Here is a 23,048-nt window from a genome sequence, read left to right on the forward strand (position 1 = left end):
TGGGAATTGAACTTCAAGATCACAGATTTTAATTGTACGAAATATTCCAAATTCCTTCCCTTAAGGTAATATGTGGTAATGACTGTCATCACTTATTCTCATTGTTCATTATCATTGTCACCATGGCAAGCATGTTAAATGCTAGATAATCACTGCCAGTCAATACGTATGCATATATGCACTGAGTCCCAAAAAGATACCTCGAACCATTTGTGAGATATGGAGAAAAAAAGTAATATTTTAACATTTTCACTTGACCTTTGACCTTTAACCTCATGACCTGAAACTCTCTCTGGAGAATCTTTATTTGGTAGTACATGTGTACACTAAGTTTCAAGAAAATACCTTACAGCATGTGCACCCAAAGTTGATAGGCACAACTTCGCCCACTCATACATACTGTATACAAGCCAAGTTTCACTAGGATACCTCAAATGGTTTTTTAGTTACGCTGTCCACAAAATTGATTACAGACGGAAGGACGGACAGATGGACAGACGGGCAACCCGAAAACATAATGCCTCCAGCACCACTTTGTGGCAGAGGCATAATAAATGATGAAAGCCACTGTGCTTCAGTTTGAAAGTTGCTATCAGCTATTTGATACAGAAGTTGTGAAATGATGGAAATGATCACAAAATGACAGATGACAAAAAAAAAAAAATACCTTAATAAAAAAATCACACATGTGACTTTAGTATACATAAAAACTTCCAACCACATAAATCATATACATTACACTCTTTTTTTTTTCTCTCTCTCTCTTCCTCTATATCTCTCTCTCTATCAAGCTATCTCCTTTTCACTCAGTCTTACAACCATAATACCTAAGGGTTATATTTTCAATTGTCTTTTTACACACTAAGTAGTGCAGTAGAAAGAAATACTTGTATGTAAAGCATTGATAAAGCCAACCTACAGAGCCTGGCATTCTTTGTGGTAAGTGTACATGTACTACAAAAGGCAGAGGTACTTTCCTGTTATAACAAAAGCTTTTGCAATCAATGGTAAGTTTTCATTTTTTTTTATTGCTACACTCTTTCACACATATTCTTGTTATACAAATAAGGCATACACAAAACCAATATTCTACCCATCAAATCATACAGCATTATAATTATGATTAATACAAGTATCACTTTCTTTGGGTTTCCATTCTGCCAGGATATACTGTTGTGGTATACATTACCATCATGATCACGTTCATCAGTTTCTTTTAGAAATGAGGAGAAAGCTAGAAACATGTTCTACATCTTCTACATTTTCTCGAGTTTGCTTGTGCCTGTGGGCCTTACCACATCGCTCATCTTTACATTTTAGTGTACACTATTTCTTTTCCTGTGCTAGTTATAGGTATAGAGAACAATAGTAATCTTTGTCCGATTATCTTGCATACATTTTTACATCAGTATCCAGGCAAAATTTGTAAATGCCTATGGTTATTAAGAACGACTGATAAATAGGGTTAACAATCAGGAGAAGTAACCAGAATGAAGTATTCCTAATGCTTGCTAGTACCTTTGAATGTGCGCCGTTTTGCCCACTGAACCCATCGGACTGTGTACTATAAAACTTGCATAATTTACCCAGTGTAATATAAACTGATTGATAATGACTAGATGTGATTAGATCAATTAAGTTTGATGCTCCAGGCTAACATATCCATATACAGCTTGCAAGACATTGTATTAGTGTACACACACTGCATGCATAGGCCTTACTGACAAAATGTTTTAATACTTTTGATTTTCTCAATTGCAATTAACTCACAGTGTTCTCAATAAAGAATATCAAATTCTCAGGGTACTATTACTCCTTGGTACAGTATGTCCTTAAAACTCACTCAGAACATATTTTCTGCTTATGAAACTGCATAGTAAAATGCCAGACGCCACAAGGGTTATATTCAGGCATTGTGCAATGAGATAATTATTATTATGAAGAACGCACTAGCCCACTGCTCCTATGATTAGCACATCTTGGAAACTTAACGGGTGAAAAAACAGTCACTCTTTGGTCATGAGATGCTACAGATATTTTCTGGTGACAGTACACTTAACACTAAGGAAGTTTCCCCTGTTCATAGCACATTTTGGTACCAGAAGGTAGCAGATACCACCTACTCAAGGGTACAATGATACCATTCCGATTCCAGGCCTGATATCCTTTAACCCTTATAGCTCTCAGAACCTTGTGAGTCATGCATTCAGTCTATGGGCATTTGCAATACCTTAGAGGGGTAAAAGACAAAGGCATCAACAGGTAAGTCCTTTTTGCATGATCACGGCCTACTGTTGCTGACAAGTACTTAATACAGCAACAGCCTTTTGATATCTTTTGGAGACATACTTGCAAGAAAGACGTATCACACTCTTCTATAAAAATGCAACAGTCACACACTGCAGCCTTGGCGTTTCTAAAGTGATCACAAACTTCCATAAACGAGGCACATGGAATCAATCAGTCTGTGTTGTACTGAATCTCTCTTTATATCATTGTTGCATACATCAAATAAGTGACCAACCTCCATACATTTCTCAGATGTTGACGGCAAAAGCAAAGGTACGAAAGATACCCCTGTTTCCTCATGTGAAAAGGCCTTAAAAGTACCTGATACTCTTTCAAACTAAAACAATCTTAAATGTATCTAGTGAGCAAGTATTTAAATACATCTATTCAAAAACTGTTCTAGACAAACTGAAAGATTTTTGTGTGCAACAGTCTGCAACAATAAACTGTGTTTTCTAATTTGAAAGGGGAAAACCCCCGCATTCTGTTCCCTGTATTGCTATTAAAATTTCTGTAATAGGGCAACAAAATCTCAACAAAACTACTGTAAATATAACAAAAATTAAGAAACAGATGGAAATGATCACATTAATCATAACATAAACAGGCTTTCTTTATATGTTCTTTATTACTGGCTAGGCCACATACTTAAAAAAGAAAAAGAAGAAGAAGAAGAAAGAAATCAGATTTCCCACAATCAAAAATTTGGTTTAAAACAAAACATATTCTAAAAATATATATTACATAAACATATACATGTCTGGTCTGTAATGACAATATATTGTGGTTATCGGTCAATAAAATACTTTCAAAACATAAGGTTTCTGTCAAACTGGGATATAATCAACCCAGACCCTACACTACCTGTATCACATCTACATGATTGATGGAAACAAATGAATGGAGCATGAACGAATTTGTCATGAGGGTTTAAACAGAGCAAAAAGGACAGAGCAAATAAAAAAAAGAACCTATATTAGGGCAGCATGACTGAAAAACAAACACTAAATGGCTATAAAACATGTTGATATCCATTCTACACACAGCAGTATGTAATCTTTAATTGCTCATTCTTTACAATTATGCTGTTTGGACACATAATTTTTCTATTCTAAGGCTCTAAATAAACTAAGGGTGACAGGAACTTGCTGCTTCTGAAAGTGATTAAAAAAACCCAGATTGTTCCATTCTGAGGATGATTTCATTACAGTGAATTAACATCATTGAATAGCAATGAATCATACAGGCCTTTATCTATGAAGTTCTCTGCCATTTCTACCTACAAAACTGCTACTAAGGAGTACAAAATTGTATTGACAAAAACCTCCTTACTTGGTTTCTTTCTATGATTTGAATGTGGCAGATCAGTATGTTTGCTAAAACACATATAAACAAACAATGCTTACACTGGTGTTTATCTTTTTTTAAAAATACCGCCTCTGACACCCCTGGTGCCAAGCCGTAAGAAAGATGGAGAACAAAAAAAAGAAAAAGAAAAGAAAGAAGTATCTATATATCTTTCTCTCTGGAGCTGCACAACAGTGTTTATCCCAGAGACTCCACACAGTCTGTGACCATTGTCTTTCCATTGTAGACAGATCTATACTGCTCCGGCAGGGGAAATTCCGTCTGAAAGAGAGAACAAAACAGATACATAGATAAAGATAGATATGTTCAGTGACTGGCAAACAATTTCATATCCCAAGTCATTACTTCAAATTCATCTTGCGTGGAAAGTAGCAATACTTGGGTAATTCTAATGCACGAACATTTGACTTAATCCTTCCATCACGTTTTCCTTTCTTACAATATAAAACACAAAGAGTTGGACATTTCATAAAGAGGTTGTAAGACAGCCTTTGTTTTGTCATGCAAAGCAAGTAATAATCAAACATTCATGACTGTGTGATGCTTTGGCCTACTACATAGGAAGCTTTGATTGACCCTGCCGTAAATAAATGATCTTGTTCAAGTTTTTGAATGTTTAGCTTTGTTTTGTTTTGTTTTACCATCTGAGAAAATGGCTGCAGAGCCTATTTTCAGCTGCACTAGCTGTCTTCCATGGGGTCCAGTTGGGTGTGAGGTGGGACCACCTCACAGGGTTTAATATGCACCCTGCTCTTCACGATAAATAAACGAAATGGGATGGTGCACGAGTTGTGACTCTCTCGCATACGGGACCTCCATTTTATGTCCCATCTGAGGGACAGGGTGTTTTGTCTTCTTGAGGGGATGATATGATTACACACAACACTGCTCAGTAAGACTAGGTGCTCTGTTACATCTTGAGGTATATATTGAGCGTTACCAACTCTCTACTCTGCACTGCACAAAGTCTTAGTCATGTAATGAAATCAAATCTGTCCTGAAAGGGGTAGAAAACTGAAACTATTCCATTTCAGCTCATCATTCAGCATAAAAGGCCAAGTCTGCAGGGCAACTCACAAATTCTCCTTCAGCATCGGGGATGAGGACGTTCATCTCGGAAGATTTGGCGCTGATGATCTGAGCATCCTTGCATGCCGCGCTGAGGTAAACCATGCAGCCGTCCGTCTTGTCGATGTTGACAATGGGAGTAACACCTGTCACCTGCAAACACGGAGGGAATTTGTCAGGAGTGAGCCATATGAAATCCACAAAGTCCAAGAAACCACATTTCTACATTTTTTCATCATTATTCTCTATCATATACTTCATTTGATCAATCCTCAATTCCGATTGGTCAAAGGCACAGTCACTAGCTTTCGCTGTACTGCCTAACAACCAGCTATGAGTTTTTCAAGATGTGTGTGGTACATCTTGTGTGCGTATCTACATTTGTGCATTGTGAAATTATACTTTACATGTATATAATTTCTCTGACTGGTAGCACAACAGCTTCATTTCAATGCCCTGATTTAGCATAAATGTATGTATCTTGAATCAAGTGGGATACGGTATATAAAGCAAATATCAACTGTTCCTTTTTTAGTCATGGTTAAAACTATTTACCATCTGCGATTTCTCAACAGCACTTTGCCCAAAGACAAAACCTTTGACAAATGGTAAATGGTTTTGTGTAATATTCAATGTACAGATTTTATAAAGCGTGAAAAAAAAAATATGTATCACTTTAATTTGAGCTTTTGGCTGTTCAAATATAATCTTGTTTTTCATTCTGGTGTAGAATTTTCAAAATTCTCTTTATTACTGGATTTATTTATCTTCAATTCTTAATTTGACAACACATTTGAGCAAATCGAATTTGCTGTTTGTCTGGTAATTCTTGGCAAATTCTTTTGTAAATTTCGTCCCTACCATTTGCAGATTTAATGAGTCAAGACCAGTTCTATCTACCAGTAATCTTTCCCCAATGTGAGATATGCAGTAAAATTCAGAGGTACTAATTTAATGACAGGGTGATAATTTCAGCAAATATTTTTGCCAGGATTGAATGGGTATAACTGTCAAGCACAATCAGTCTGTAACAAACCACATATTCCAGGCAGAGAATGGTCAATGTCTTCCCATTTTGCTGTCGTTAAACTTCTTTAACCCGTTAAGGACGAGTCCTGAGTACCACTGGCATATTCAAGCAGGTGTCTATGGGAAATGTGTGTTGTAGCAAAATCAGCCTGTACTCAATGGGTTAACAGACTAATTTTCATGAGGGATGGGTGATGTAATTATCTGATGCATAACTAATGTGTCTTGTAACACAGGTGACAGAAATTTCCAGAGGAACTGACTGATGCAAAAAAAAAGAAAAAGAAAAGAAAAGGATGTAAGTGAATGTATGTGTGTGTGTGTGTGTGTGTGTGTGTGTATCATCATATCATCTTAATTACACAAAGGCATTAAAAATACACAAAAAAAAGCCTCTTACAAAAAAAGCTTTTGATAAGATGTTTCACCAAGTTCCTATGTGTGAGATAGGAAAGATCCAATCCTCAATCTCAAGCCTCCACCATGTGACAAATATTTTGACACATCAGGATATCTCTACTCAGGGTTTTGCTCAGTTTTTGCCTCAATCCTGACTGGCCGAGGTGCCCTGGACCTATGTCTTTTTTAATGACTTATTTCCATCTACTTCATCTTGTACCAATTTGTTAGTAGCTGAATTGTTCCAGGTGGCCAAGATGGTGTTATAAAAATCCTTCTCATTTGACTCCAGCTCTGTTTGGCACTTCGTCAATTTTGAAATTGTATTGGACCTTATAATTGCAGTCTGAAATGATGAACAAGAGAAGTCAACTCACTCAGTCAACTCACTTCACACACAAACAAAAAGTCACTTGATCATTCACAAACCTGTATTTGTACGCTCTGGCTGTTGACGACATCCACAGATCCAAGCACGCTTTCGAAGACAACGCCAACTTTCTTGCAGCCATCTGCAAAAACAGAACCACAGTTGCAACAAAAATCAGAAACTGTTTGCTCAGGTGGTCAGGTAAAGATTTGAGTAAATTAGGAAATAATACTGAATAAATATTTATCAACGTGCAATCAAGATTTCCATTATCTATGGCCTACATTTACATTACTTTTGTGAATTCTGGCCACTGTGTTAACAAGCCAAACCTCTTGCATACATGACCGTATCTAACTTCAGCAGTGATTCTACTAACACTATGCTGAACTGGTGGAAGGCTTGTTATATCTTCTGTGGGAGGTGTTTGGGAAGAAAGAGAGGTGGCTGTGATAAAATAGCACTGGAAAGCATCTTGGCTACAGACTTTTAGCAACTTTACCACATTGTCATGGTGATGGGTTGCATTGATGATTAAGAGAGAAGCTCTTGTTAATTTGGTATGATGACTTCTCCGAAGACTGTAAAAGTGAAAACTTTCATGTCGGGAATTTTCACGCATTTCGTTTGGCATGAAACTAGCACGAAAATAAAAGCATGCCAATTTGGGGCTTGTTGTATGTAATAGTATTTAATATTTTGACTTGACAGAATCAACAACATGCCATACTAGACCAAGCACACACACACACAAAAATCCACTTTTAAAGTACAGTATGTTCCCCAAAAAAATTACAATTGGATTTTTGCATTGATAACACCCAATATGGTTAAACCGTCTAAATGCTACTTTAAGGTCTTAAACATCTTAGCTCCATTTTGTAGAAAACCTCATTTAATTTGGTTAAGCAGTCACAGAGAAATGTGGATTGTTGTAAAGCATGTCATGAGTCTGATTCTTCAAAGTTTATCACTTGGATGCTCTTGGAACTGCATATCAATGTGTAAAAACAATAGACAGAAACTTGGAGGGAAGGGATTCCTGACATGCTCTACAATAGACAGAACTTGGAGGGAAGGGATTCCTGACTTGCTCTACAAAAACCCTCATTTCTCTTTGACCACTGAAGCAAACTGAATTAGGTTTTCTGTAAAATGTGGGCAATGAGTTATAGTTTCATACCATGAAATTGTGTTTGGATTGATTCACTATTTTTAAAGTTATCGTTGCGGAGGGCACCGTTGTAATTATTTTTTGGGGGGGACATACGGTACTACAAAGGCTACTGGGGGAAAACTTACCAATCGTGATGGAATTGACCTTTGATGGTATTGTGATGGTACTGTTTTTGCATTTGTAGATATACACCGTTTGTTTCATTTCAGGGTTGTTTATCTTCACGTCATGTGCGTTCTCAAAGTACTCCTGTCGAGTAGAAGGAAACAAGGTACGAACTTTCTGTTAGCAAAGTTTCTGAGGCCATACTCAAGTGCTCATAAGCAAACCAAATAGAACTACACTCTACCATACAATGAGCTGTATCCATAAAAAACTAGCCATTGCTTAATGATAGCCTTTTGCTTAAATCTGTATGCATAAAAACAAGCAATTGCTTGCGAGCACAAAAAACTGCTTAAAGACCAAGCATATGCTTAAAAACGTATGCATAAAATGGGCCTTTTTCGCTTGTTCTTCCTAAACAATTGCTTATAATTTTCAAAGCTGTAAAATAAGCATACTCTCTTTTAAGTATCAGTTTCATATTCATAAAAGAAAGCTGCTTTGGACCACCACTTTGTGTTTGAGCCCTCTCTGGCATGGCATACTGTATTTTCGCAAGGGTTTAATTTTCGCTAATTTTGCGAATCACAGTTGGACCGCGAATTTAACAACAAGCGAAAATGTTGCCATGCGCTAGGGTAATAGCGCATTTACAATTGCCTCGACGTCAATTCGCAAAAAATAACATCTCGCGAAAATGCCCATCACCTCCTCATTCGCGAAAATATCTGTACGCGAAAATAACAGCTTATACAGTAGTACAGTGTGGTATGTATTTGGGTCACATCAGACAGTGATCCACTTTTGGCTCGGTCCAGTACGCTTCAGGAGAATGCTCGAGCACAACCTGAGAGTCTCTTGCCATTTAATGTACATAATGTAGAACCATTACAACAGTTTTACATGAAAGCAATGTCACTGTCATCCCAATGATTCTATGATACTCTCCTCATCTCACATGTACATGTTTGTAACCATTCATTCGTTTGTTTCCACTGCACATAGTCCAGTCCATACTAAGTCCGTATATATGGGTTTTTCAGATGAATAAAAACACAGTGCCAAGCCCATGGCAGGGTTAATTACATAAAGACATATCCCGCCAACAATTAAGAATTAAATACAAATCAGATTTGAATGAATGAATGAATGAATGAATGAATGAATGAATGAATGAAAAAGTGAATGGGTGAGCAAGTGAAAAAAAAATGAATCAACGAATGAATGGATAAATGAATAAATGAATAACCACTAACAATAATTGATGCTGGGCATTCACAATAACTCTGCTCAAGGATGCATGGGTTTTATTCTCACCACTTCCCACTTCTTCATGACCAGCTCGTTGCGGGGCGGCTTCTTGGTTGGGGCAGCGGCTGCTACAGGCTTAGCAGGAGCAGCGCGCGGCTTGAATGGCTGGGGGGAGGAGGACACTGGCTTGCTCTGCTTCCTCAGCTCGGGGTTCTTGTGTGTCTTCATGTCATCTGTCACCTTCTTCAGGCCTGCCACAGACAGACAGACATAAAGAAAGACAGAAAGACAGACAGACAGACAGACGGATAGATGAACACAAAGATATAAAGAGAAAAGACAGAAATATAACAAAAGAGCGAGAGTAGGAATGACAAACAGAAATACAGACAGACAGAAAATACAAAATCAAAGAGGAAAAAAGAGACAATGAAATATATGGACAGACACAACCATACAAAAAAAGGAGAAAAATAGAAGATGAAGAGCAAAAGACAGATATACAGACAAACAAGGAGGGAGAGAGAGAGAGAGCAAGAGAGAGAAAGTTTGATGATCATCATGACAGAAAATCTTGTCCACGGAATGTCCTTAATTGTCATGTTTATTCATGTGCTCTTGTTGTCGCTGCTGCTGTTGTTATTGCTTCTGTTGTTGTTGTTGGTGGTGGTGGTGGTGGCGGTGGTGGTCTCCTCGTTGGCATATTTCTCTACTTAACAATTTTGTTTCTTTTTGGAACAGGGCTATTGCAACTCTCCTATCATTAGAAGAGGTTAATTTCAATTTGACTCTCCCATATCAGGAAAGGTACAAGAAATATACAGCACAATGACAGGCTGAAGAATAATTACCACCAATCAGAAACCAGAAGCTTAAAATCAGTCAACAAATTAACATTAATCCAACCATACCAACATTGTGGACAACAAAGGTGTGCCAAGCAAATCCATACATTTGATAAGACCAGGATGAACCCTACTTCAATGAGTCATCCATCATTTTGACTGGAATTTAGAACAAAAGCAGCATTTTTGCATTCTTTTTCAGCTGCATTCTACCATCACAAAAGCAGCCCTGCAATGAATATGCAAGATAACACATGCCACATGAGTTGACATCGTTTCGTTTCAAAATGAGTGACTTGGGTAAGTTAATCATAAACAAATTCTAAATTTTTTTGGAATATGAAAAGACACACTCCACCTGTAGTTATTCAAAGCTTAATTTTCCATATTTAAAGAAACACAGTAGCACAAAGGAGCAAGAGACTCTCATTATCCAAACTAGAAATATTGTACAGCAGTGCCTTTTTAAGTCCTATTCAACATCATGTTGAAATTGACTATTTAAATAGTTGAAAACATAAATAACTGATAAAATTATCACCTCGGACATAAAAAAAACTGATTGCCATGGCAGATATCACAATTTGTAGAAAGCATAGGTTATTTCAAATTGCTCAGCTTTCTGATATCACATTTTGATGAAACTTTCGGGTGATCTGACTTTTGTTTCAATTGATGAATGTCAATTTGAACAGATAATCTAATAACCCATTTGAAGCAGCAAGTCTATAGTATCAAAATTGATGAAATTCTTGCATCGAGTTGTTTTGATAGCAACAGACGACAAATTGCTCTACCTCAATGTAATAAGCACTGAATTAATACGTGTTTAGCGCAGTAATATGTGATTTAAAAAAAATGATGGGCATATATGCTAGGACAGGCATCTTGCCCAACAGCCAGTGCTGGTTCTAATCGCATTAGCATGCAGCAGGTACTGTATAATTATTCAAATTCATGAAATTAGAATTGTAGATGCCTGCCTGGTAATCAAGAGGTTGCAGGTTCAAAATCCTGCCCGGGTATGTATGCCCATGAGTTTTTATCATGGCTACTACTAATCACATTTTAAAGAGGAGAACAATTTAAAATCATTTATGCATGCCTAATAATATTTGGTCATAGAAAGTGGCTCAACTGGTGTTTGTTTATCTCTCCTCCTGGCACTCGGTGTCTGGGCGCAACAGACACCTTGTATTACATTTTGGGTTTGGCGCAATTTGGTTAGAGCGGAAGTCACGTGCTGCAAGCCAGATTGTCTTGAGAGTGATCTGCACATGTCCAGAAAATTTTCGCACAGCCTGTAGGTACGCTGTTTTAATGCAACGGTGGTGAAGGTCGGAAGATGAGCGAGCATTACATCGTGGCTTGTTCATGAGTACGGATTAATGTGCATTGATAGACTTGTCTGGTATAGCCTAAGATTGATGGTTGTATTCTGATTAAAGCGGAATTTTCGGCAAAATTTGCTCAGAACAGGAAACTTTGGTAGGGATTATGCCGTGAGGATAAACTAAACCGGGTTTTATTCATTGCAAACCTCATTTCAGTTTGCCCACTGGTGGGACCGTATTTAACCCGCCTGTCCAGGTTTCTGACCAGTTAGCGGGAGGCCGGTGGCAATGTAGGGGGTGCACCGTCATACATTGTTGCAATGTCAATCAGTTGCAAGGTCTACACTAGTTCACTCACCACTCGTGATGTCAGTGCCCTTATTGAGGTCAGCAAAGAGGGCGGCATGGCCTTCAGTAGCAGCACCTGTAGGGGCGGGGCCAGAGGGTGCCTCAACAGGTGGTGGGGGTGGAGGAGGGCCTGGGGGTCCACCTGCAGGGGGTCCAGCAGGGGCAGGAGCAGGGGCTACACCAGCAGCATCCTTTCCCTGGGGTGGGGGAAGGGGGGGGGCAATATACATGAGATGATTACTTGAACAATTGCAACAATATACATATGATGCACAGGCTTTAGTGTGTGACTGAGGACTGGATGCATGAGATAATGTTGCAATGGTATTGACCCAAAAGGTGTAGCTATGTGGGTTTTGAACCACTTCTACAGTTAACAAGAGCATCAAAAGTCCACTGACACATGAAAGATGATAGTGCATTCATATTTTCCATTAAATGGTTACACAGTCTAGATATAGTATTTGACATGCCATAATCAATCCTTTTTTTTCTCACTATGTGTCTGGTAACATAAAGACATACATTCAGTGTGACAAGTTATGGAAAGAGATTAACCACTGCTTGCCATGCAAAGATTTACGGGAAGCACCTCAACCTTGCCTGGCCCAATTCTACCAAACATGATGCAGGTAGAGACTCCAACCCCAAGAACCTTCTGATCTGGAGATTCTCCCGCCTGAAACCCCTAGCAAACGGGAGACTCCAACTTGATGTGCCCAAAGTGCGAAGTTCCTTGCGGCCGGGGTCCAGCTCTATAGGGTTTTAGATGCTCTCTCGTGCTATCTAAGGCTTATTTTTCAACATAAATGATGGCAATAAGTAAGAAATCCTCTCCAACGGGAGACACAGAGCCAGGGCGGGAGAAATTAAATCTCGAGCAGGAGAACGGGAGATTTTACCAAAATTGGCTTTCGGCGGGAGGTCTCCCGTCTAAAGCAGGAGAGTTGGAGTCTCTGTGCAGGATGCAATGATATAAATGAATAGGTGATGCTTCCCTTCATTTTTCAAAAATAGCATGATATACAATATTGTAAGGCAGATAACACTAACCCCAGCATCAATGATGTGTTGTCGGTTCTAGTACGTAGATTGCACAGAAATATAGTGCTAGTTTGCGCTGCACTATTTTCGTACTAAATGTATGTATACGCTCCCCTGATCCCTCATATCCAGCTTCCTTTAATATATAACATAATATTTCCTTTCTACACACCCTCATTTCTCTTCATAGGGGTACACCTTTCATTAAAAAAACAAAAAAACTCTTAGTTTCTCCACAAATCATTGACAAGTTTTATTTCTTTTTTTGAAATCTAAATATACATTCATACTGTCAGTACACAACAATTTTGTGAAAGCAGTTTGACCATTTCACAGACACAATGTGTATGCCGGCCACACATTTGAAAAGTGCAGGCCAGCGGAGGGATTGTCATGCTGTATGTCAGTGTGTGGTGCTTCAATGCCAATAACTGTGCAAAATATCATCCTCGGATAAATCTTGCTCCATAGTAGTACAGTATTCACATGGCTATTTCTCACTATTTTGGTGCTACACTGCAAAATACAGCAATAAAAGCTAATAGTATAATTATTATTGTGATATTTTGGGCAGTGTAGCTCACTAGTTTGCAGGCACAAACCCTTGTTGGTTGTATTCCGAGTCTGTGCCAAGACTACAAAATGCACCACCCTGGCACTTGCAGCCTCTCCCAACACCAGAGCCTATGGACAGTGCCAGAGTGGTGCATGTTGTAGTCTTGATGCAGACTCCTTTACAAGCAACAAGGGTTTGTGCCTGCAAACTAGTGTAGTACTGACCTCTGAGGAACCTAATGCTCTCACCTGACAATCAGCTGATCAGATTGCAGAGATTCTGAGACCCATCATCCGAGACCATAAATAATGATATTCCAATAATTGACATCACCATGACAACCCTAACAGCAGCAATGAATGCCACGTCCACACTTATAATCTATCATGATAATCATATAAATGATATACAGGTGTATGATTAAAGTCTCTCATGTCTAGTTAAATCTGTGAAAAGCAATGGTCAAGTCTTCTAGGTGGTGAAAGATGCACAGCTAGTCACAAGATGAATAGATCCAGACAGGTTTCAAAAAATATCCACTTCCGTGCATGAACAAGCAGCATTTTGATTGGCAGGGTTCACTTTATAAAAGGTACATTCATAGGTCTAGTATCTACAGTACACACTGTGACTGAAAATAACAAACAATAACAAACACACAAAATGAAAATCAACCCCTTCTTGTCCTGAGCCCTGTTTCAGAAAGCTGTTTGTAAAGTTACGCATGACTTCACGAACAACTGGAATATGGCATGCCAATATGTGTGTTCATTCTTTTTTTCTTATGTTCTAACAAAGTACAACTGCATTGTCAACATCTTTTTATCTACATTGGGGCAAAAATATACTTGCACCTATAAACATGTATTAACATGTACTAGAATAATCATTTTCATCTGCAAATTTCAACTTTAGCTATTGAAATTAAGAATGATTAGGAAACCCACTTGGCTTGCCATATTCCAGTCATTCATAAAGTCATGTGTAACTCTACGAACAGCTTGATGAAACAGGACCCAGGTCTAGACCAGACCTACCTGCCTGTTCCAGGATGTCCCCGTCAGGTGATGAGTCCTCACATATTTTTCAAGCTCCTGAAGGATTTTCACCAGACTGGTGGTCCATTCCTTGTGGATTGGCTCCCTACATCAAAAAACCATGTGGAAGGAACAAAGCAAACCATCACACAACACACTAAGAAAGATTCTAGCTATCCACTCAGTTGATTGCTTCTACAAAATGTACTTCTACTTCTACTTCGGTACTCGACAGGATCCATTACTCTGAATGTAGCGTCGAGGGGACCAGTGAGTGTCCCGTGCAGTGCAGGCAGACAGTGCTTATAGTACAAGCTGCGAGTAAAAAACAGCCACATCATTTAGTGGTTGAGTGATGTGAGTGCACCCTTAAAGGCTTCTATCGATGTGGAAGCCAGGATGCTGATTGGGAGCACATTCCATGCCAGCACATGCTCATCATGTGACATGCCATAAAAAGTACCATGATCGCACGCTGTCACTGCTAAGCCGTGCAATTTTTGCCGAGCAATTTTCCAATAATGCGCGGCTGACATCACCAAAATCCATTGACTCCCATGTTGGAATTATGATCAACTCATAGCTATTACATCATTGCACGTCACAATAAACATACCTTTGCCACATGTCTGTACACTAAATCAGTTACAAACATGCTTTCAGTCACTCTTTTTCCTAGAAACTGTCAACAACTTAAACAAATCCCTTTCACTAACAACCTTGTGCCACAACACAATATCCATTGTAAAACCATGACACAATGTACATCCTTTCATGAAGGAAATGTGGTTGCCATTTCCATAACAAATTCAAGAATCTGTGTGGACCACATCCGTTGACAGGTGTTGCATAAGACAAATAGTAATTGGTTTTTACTTTATGCAATGGAGCAAGATTTCACCTTGTGAGGAGTCTCGTTCCATTGCGCTTATGACCATTCACTATTTGTGTATGTTCCCTAAGAACAGCACTTTTCCAGTTATTGTAGATTTTTTAATTTGACTGTTAACCTGTTTTTCTGAAACACATAAGATTTGAAGCAATCAAGCCACGATATGTCGTGCTTTGTCGATATTTGAGGATCGTAGCAGAGTCGTAATCTAGTGTGATGGAGGAACAAGGAGAATCATAATTTTCAGTACTTGGAGGTAGTTACTGTAAAACCAGAAATATTCGCAGCATGAAATTTTTCGTGCATTAAAGATGATGGCCTTTTTCACGGCATGACATTTTTCCGAACTGCCACAGTGGCATTCAATGCATAGTGTAGAAAAGAACTTTCACATGCACCTTAAAGGTCCTGCTTCCCTTTGGGAACAGTGATTTAAAAGATTTTCAAGATATGACATTTAATGCATATGTGTAGGTCTGTTGTACCACAAAACATCCTATCATATAAAATTTTCACGATAAAGCCTAAAATATAAGGAGATATTTGTATCTTTCTCAATAAACCGTAACTGTAGATGGTTTACACTGTAGTCTGGAAACATTTTAGTATAACTATTGTTCACATTTTGTATATTTAACAATACTTAACATCGATTTTACCGCTTCAGATTTTACAGTGGTTGTTTCTCTGCCTAACTCACATTTTAGAACTATTTTAAAGGGATAGTACAGTATTGGCGGAGATGAGAATTGGGCTTTAAACTTTTTGCGAGATACCAAGAAAACACTTATGATATAGTACAGAGCATACCATTTTAAGAGGAATTCAAAGTTTATTTGATGAAAATTGGGTTTGGAATGACTGAAACATCCAAAAACAAAGTAAAACAAAGTGATTGTAATAAAGTGTGGGTCCCACACTTTATTAGAATCGCTCTTTTTTGGATATCTCAGCCATTTAAAAACCAATTTTCATCAAATAAACGTCGAATTCCTCATAGAATTGCATGCTCTGTCATATTTCATAAGAGGTTTCTCAATATCTCACCAAAAACTGTTAGAAACCTGAAATTAGGTTTCAACCAAAACTATACGATCCCTTTAAAGCACTAATGCTGGGTTTTTGTTTCATCTGCAAATGGTAGATTATGCCTTTTTATTTTGAGAAATATCTTTTAAAAAAAAATCTGGTTTTGCAGTATATTCATCTTGGCTTTGATACGATGCAGACAGGAGTCTTTCAAAACTCATGGCTATTAAACTGAGATGGGGGAGGAGAGGAGACAGCCCACTCACTTATCCCTGTATTCCTTGAGAACCCTGTTGGTGTAGAACTGGGCAGATCCGATCATCTCCTTCACATATGGGGCAGGCTTTGGGGCCTGGAAAAACGATGTCAAAGACACATGATTAGCTAACTGTGGCCAGGTTAACCCATTGAGGACAGACTGATTTTGCTACAACATGTATTTCTTACAAACCCCTTCCCAACTATACTCGGGACTCGTCCTCAACGGGCTAACTTCATAAATAAGCACCACACAAAACAAGTGAAGCATTTTACAAAAATTACAGGTAATAATCATTGCAATATTAACACAAAGGAAATGGACTTTCTTGCAGCATACATGCACACATTAAGAAAATGAATTCATGAAGAATTGGCATCTGCCTCATGGGCATGTCAAATCTATATGATGAAGTTATCCTCCATACAATCAAATATTTTGTGTAAACCTTATATGGCAACTGCATGCTGCATACAATACTTTCTTTAATAACATAGTAGTGTTAGAAAAGCATGCATTAGCATCAAAGGTTTCTAGTACATTCTGAAGTACTATGTGAGTTTCTTGTCAAGACTGCCCCGTGCCAATATCTTCCTTTAACTCTGGATTTGAAAAAAAAAAAAAACAAAACAAAACAAAACAAAACAAAGCAAAGCAAAGCAAAACAAAAACAAAAACAAAAACAAATGTAACCTCTGTCCACTCCAAAGTGATACTGACCACAGTAACCCAGCCCAGCATGGGCACGGCCTCGCTGAGCGCAGACAGGTGGTTGAACATCTTTGAGGCTCGCCTCGCTTCACGGTACTGCTGGACCTCATTCAATTTCTCTGAGGTTGGCTGGAGAAGCTTTAGCAGGACATCCTATTGTGCCAGGGGAGAATTTTGGTACACTTACAAATTAAGGCACGTGTATCCTCATGCATTAATTCAAATTATAAAATGGGTTCAAGAATGTAGCCAATAGGAAGCGCTGAAATGAGACACACCTCCTTCCTTTACTTCAGTACAACTGCACTGCCTGTAATCCTATGGTAGATTGCCGATCGTCTGTGCGCGCGGTGGCTCCTTTGATGAATTGCATGCATACGCGTACGCGCTGTCAATCCTGTAAACAACTTCTAGTTCGGGCTGCCGGCCGGCTTGGCCGGCCTGTCTTCCCTTGTGCATAACATATATTATGTGGCGTACGTACGTATACTGTACTATACGTACACTTTGTACAGTACAGTAGACCAAGCGTTATGGGACCGGACGCGTACATGGAGTCACTTTGAAGAGCAAATCCAACGATTTAGCAGGATAATTCTCACGCCGTTTTCAGAGTATGTTGTCTAGTAGGCCTATATGAGGAGTCTATATCAAGTCTTTAAGGTAAAGGGTGCATATTCTATGTAAAATAAGTAAGTTTTCATGCGGGTGTCCGGAAACCCAACCCCCCATTATACTTATACACACTGTACTGTATGTGCGGGACTTCCGCGAGTGCGACGTGCGTAAAAGTTTGGGACGAACATCTTCGGACGTCTTGACCCACAAAGGTACGTGAAAAACGATGAAAAATGATGTTAGTTTTCGAATTTTTGACCCATTTTATAAAACAAATGATGCACAGGATTATTTCGTGTTTCGCCTCGTGCATGTTTCACAATTGTAAATACCCTCGAGTGCACTACGCCTACACTAACGCACTCTATCCTGTGCATCATTTGTATAACATTACAAATATTCAAAGCATACAGCCTATATCATACTGAAGACTTTCTACATACTATTTCGTTTTGCTATTGGCTATTAAAAGCTCTTAAGGTCAAATTGCTTAATTTCTTATGTTGTGAAACCTGTTTTGCATCTGTGAACACATCACAGTTGCCTATGATACAAAGTTGACCATCTGGTGCCTGGACTCATTTCCCTAATGAAGAAAAAAAGGGGGATCATAGTGGTTAAACATAGATTCCAGTAACAGGAACAACTTTTAAGTGGTAAAACATTGGTCTCTCACTTGGAGACTTCTAGCCAAAGTTGAAACAGAATCTCCCCCCCCCCCCCCAATGAAAACTTTAGGACTGAAGTTAAAATAGAAGTTACTACAAAAACATGTTACTTCAATATGAAACAAAAAAGATATTGAATCATTCTAATAATTACTTTGCAGAATTTGTTTGCTGCATTTTTTATTTATCTATTTATTATTATTATAATTTTCATTTATTTATCTATCTTTTCTTTTTCTTTTTCTTTTTTTTTTTTTTTTGGGGGGGGGGGGGGGGGGGGAGGGGAGTAGTTTGACATGTGTCTCTATGGGGAACTTTATGCAGGTGTAGGACCTCTACAGTAAGCTGGCAGAGTTAACTCACCTGAGGGGGCTGTTTGCACTCAGCGACCAGAGAGATGAAGGCTCTCTGAGCCTGGAAAGCCTGATTGAAGATGGCCGCCTGTGGGAAGACAAACCAGGAGACGTCAGGACAGTCAAGAGTCAATGGGATTCGTCACACGGTAACGGAAGGTTGATGTTTTTTTCAAAGGTCAGTTTGAATGTTTGAACACATGTGCTTGTATGTGTGTGTTTGTGTGTTTGGAAGGTAGGAAATGAAGAGTTTGTTGCAAAAACCGATAAGTCCATATTTGTCAAATGGAGATATTTGCGATTAAAGGTCAAGAAAAATAAAGAGAATAATAAGAAAATTTTTGCTTCTTTTGACCATAACTTCAAGAATGTACCTTTATGTGTAGTGACCAATATATCATTTAAAAGGTATCATTTTCTACTTTATGACAGAGACCGTACTTCAAAATCTTCAAAAATGGACTTATCGGTTTTTGCAAACAAACTCTTCAAATATTTTCATAAGGAAGGAAACATACTCTATGAAGGAAGGAGTATACCTTTATTGTGTCAAAATGATGCAAACATTTCTTTATAAATGTTGTATAGAAATACCAGTTTAGCTTATTGTCCTTATACTATAAGTGTGGAAATGAATACATTTTTGCAAATACCATTGAAAAAGGTGTGTGTGTGTGTGTGTGGGGGGGGGGTTTGTTTGTGGGGTTTATTTTTTTGTGTGTATGAAGGTTAGAGTGAAAAATCCAAACCATGTTCAAGCGACTTTCATAAACAGAGTGAAAATCAAAGAAACAAAAGATGCTATATTCAAATTTGACATACACTAGGTCTGTACAACACTTAACAATTTCAAACATTAAAACATAATTATATTCAGGTAATGTTTTCCTAAAATTGAACTGAAATGCAGATCAATGAATGAATGACGTAACATAAAGACTCAATCTGACCAAACTATTCATAAACTACAATGTCACATTCAGTCTGTTCAACATTTCTTGAAAATCTGGTCACAATGTCATTGGTTGTCACATTATACGTACATAATCTGTAAATTCTTACTGAATGGCTAATAGAAGAAGAATAAATAAATAAATAAATAAAAAATAAGAGATCATTCTCCAGCAAGTTTACAATAGAGAGAGGGAGGAAAAAAGAAGGATTTGTATTACCCGTGAGACCCCATGTTCAGAAGGACAAAATGGTGTGTCATAGCAATGGTCATGATTGGCATGAAAATAACAGTCTGCAGGATGTATGCTAACTATGTGGTTTTCCAAACCAGAATTCAATACCTCCAGACATAAGGACAATCCTCTAGTACTTAGGCAATTGTCTCATTTTCAATAAAACCACATAATAATGCTATTAGTGCCATTCATCTGTAGTGGAGTGTGATGTTCTACAAGTATTTCAACAAGAGGCAGAAAGAAGCATGTCTTATTTGACTGCCTGCCTTGTTTCTCGTCCCAATTTCTCTCGGGGCAGAACATGGTCCAACCATCACTGACTATGAAACAGTTATTGGGTGTGGGAATATGCTAAGCACATTTTTAAGGTGTACAAGAAAACAAAGTATCCTAACCTGCTCTGCAATTTCTCCTCCAATCTGGTTGCTAACGGCGATGAATTGTGCCACTGGCCCCGTCACGAAGATGTCAAAGTCCTGCACAAACGCAGATGATCCTGAGGGCAGGGGGATATATTTGAATAAGAAAATCTTTGTAGGTGTTTCTTCTTTTTTTTACATAAATAGGATACATATTCAAAGGACACACAAAAAGGCTGAATATACAAATCTGATTTTAAGAAGCTTTACTCATGAAAATTAGTGAGAATTGTTCCCTTTTATCATTCTTTTCCAAATTCTTGAATGCTCACATCACTCATCAGAGTTACCAACTGATGGTGTATTCAATGAAGGAAATACACGGCAAGTGTATAACTTGACATGAAGAAAATGACCAGCAACAAAACAATCAAGTACATCTATATCCTATTTCAGAACTATGTCTGGAGGCCAATTTAATCTAAGAATTCATTGTATGGTTATAGACACTCCCTTGTCACAAGGCATGATTTGCCCATTACATTCCCAACATTGTAAGCTTATTCATGGGAAAACAAAGAAGTGAACAAAATAAGATATTCCATCCATTTTGTTTGAAGGGTCCTCTAACCACTTATGTCATCAAAATAAAGCCACTTCTTTCATGCAAACAGAATACTGTGACAGATATCACAATGCATTCCCATCTTGCTCAAAGTATCAATACATATGATAATGATATGAGTAAAATACAAAACTGCAAATCTTATTGCAATGTTCATAGTTTAGATGTCCTTTTCTCCACTTATTATGCCTGAGAAAGCAAGCAAAACAGACAAAGGAAATGGTAACTTTGTGATCGCTCAAAACAAAACTTTAACAGGTTGGTCTCAGCCAACACACAACACATTGTGTTCTTGTTCAAATCAAAGCCATGCTGTGGCTATAAAGCACTCATGCATTGAAACTTTTTTCCACCAGGCAAGACTGCAAGAACCCAACGATTCGTTGTCTCAGCATCTGATTTCCTGGCTATCATGGCAGGCAGACTTCCTATGGGTACGTCCCTGGAGCAAGACAAGCGTGACTAGGCAGCCAACTATTCTCCTTGTTTCTATCATGTGATTGACAGTGACTAGGGCCGGCCCCCAGGGGCCATTTCCCAATACTCTCTGCAATAATGGCACCAACTTTACCCTGGGACAATAATTGCAATAATTGTAGCAAGAACTAAATATACTTGCTGCAGACTGGCTCCCTGCCAGCTGACAGCAAACTGCTGCATGTTGCACTTCTTGCAAATTGCTTGACAGAATAGGTTCCAAGTTTTATGAGTGAAATTAATGCTATAAACTGTCGAATGGTTTTCCTCTAATAGCACTTTTGTCACTCTGCTTACATGAACACACTGTGTCTGCTCAAATATGTGTTGAGGTTGAAGGTACAATTGTAGTGGACACACAAAAACCAAACGTTGTAATACAGAGTTGTAGCAATGATCCTTCTTATCAATACACCTATGACAAATAAGATGGGTGACAGGAGAAAAGTATTCTCATATTCAAGCTTTGATAAAAAGCTCTTCAATTTCAAAAATTGCAACAAGAATTTGCTTGTGTAAGTTGTGAGCCTATCAAACTCATTCAGGCTTCCTCATCAACTTGGCAAACTCAAGATGTACGGTATTTAAAAGGACTAGGATGTCAAGTGAACTCGTTATGCTGCGTGATCATGTTCAATGTCTCTACTTCCATTGTACTACATTGTCAAGGTACTTCCCCACAAACATTACTTGAAATGTTGGATACAATGTCCAGGGTGGTAAATGTACTCATCACATATTTCAGCTCCATATAACAGAGATGCCAAGTTCAAAAAACTTTTATGAGTGAGATTTTCATGACTCGGCGCTCGCGCGCATGCGCACGCAAATGAGGAGGGTGTCACCCCTCCCATGGTAGGGAGCTTTTTTGAATTATTAGCTCTTAAATGCGATCTGGTGCATACTTAAGTGACAATTTTTTACTAATTTTGAAAGACAAAGGGAAATATACCTTCAATTGCAACTATCACTTGAATCCTTTGAGCTATGCTCCTTATTTTTGGCACAAATTGCAGACTTCACCCGATGCGTGAGAAAAATGGTGCCCTGCGTGAGATCATGAGACAGGCCCTAAATGCTTGAGTCTCACGCAGAATGCGTGAGACTTGGTAGCTCTGATATAAAGTACTTTGCTGGGCACCATGGCACAGTATACAACCACTGCACTCCTATGGTGGCCAACAGTGGCGTATTGTAGCACCAGATGCCACCATCAGGCCAGGGAAGGACTTACCAACACACAGGTCTGTGTTGACGGAATTCAGGAGCGACAGGATCTCGTCCATGGCATCAGCAAACTCCTTGGTCACGTCTGTCTTGGCCACGCCGTTGGCGACCGTCCGCAGATTCTGTGACGCTTCCTTCAGCTGCTTCACCATGTTCAGAGCGTCCGACGCCATCTTGGAAGACTTTTGGAGGGGTCTGAGGGTGGGGCTTCAAAATCCAACAACAACAAAGTCATACTAAAATAAAAGTGTGGGAAAAAAAAGTTTATTCAGAGGCTTGGTAACACTGAAATTTCTGTTTGATATTCAACCCTCATTGTACACAGAGTGATGTCATGCTACCTTATATTCATAGCATGCAAGCCTTTCAAAATTTGTGATGTACACAGTGCCAGTGGTGCGTGTAGTAGTCTTGGCGCGC

The 23,048-nt window shown here is 38.6% G+C and overlaps 1 protein-coding gene across 1 annotated transcript; it reads right to left on the bottom strand.

The window, feature by feature from the left end:
* Positions 1 to 1,008: 1,008 nt before the first annotated feature.
* On the bottom strand, positions 1,009 to 22,828 carry LOC139724429 (adenylyl cyclase-associated protein 1-like). Its single transcript, XM_071635572.1, has 12 exons — positions 22,636 to 22,828; positions 20,336 to 20,436; positions 18,761 to 18,838; positions 17,121 to 17,264; positions 16,408 to 16,493; positions 14,221 to 14,326; positions 11,594 to 11,780; positions 9,123 to 9,307; positions 7,826 to 7,949; positions 6,583 to 6,665; positions 4,735 to 4,878; positions 1,009 to 3,918 (listed from the first exon to the last, which is right to left on the bottom strand). The coding sequence occupies exons 1-12, from the start codon at positions 22,799 to 22,801 to the stop codon at positions 3,835 to 3,837; spliced, it is 1,488 nt and encodes a 495-aa protein (XP_071491673.1). The 5' UTR covers positions 22,802 to 22,828; the 3' UTR covers positions 1,009 to 3,834.
* Between the last annotated feature and the right edge of the window lie 220 nt (positions 22,829 to 23,048).

Source organism: Diadema antillarum, unplaced genomic scaffold (assembly GCF_040938485.1).
Source record: "Diadema antillarum isolate AM-2024a unplaced genomic scaffold, OU_Dant_1.0 scf00000213, whole genome shotgun sequence".
NCBI lineage: Eukaryota > Metazoa > Echinodermata > Echinoidea > Diadematoida > Diadematidae > Diadema > Diadema antillarum.

Coding starts and splice junctions, on each gene's coding strand:
- LOC139724429 (XM_071635572.1), bottom strand. CDS start 22,801: ATGGCGTCGGACGCTCTGAACATGGTGAAGCAGCTGAAGGAAGCGTCA. Junction 11,781..14,220: donor GGACATCCTGGAACAGGCAG/GTAGGTCTGGTC, acceptor CCCCCACCCCAG/GGAAAGGATGCTGCTGGTGT. Junction 6,666..7,825: donor GGTCAATTCCATCACGATTG/GTAAGTTTTCCC, acceptor CTGTTTTTGCAG/ATGGCTGCAAGAAAGTTGGC.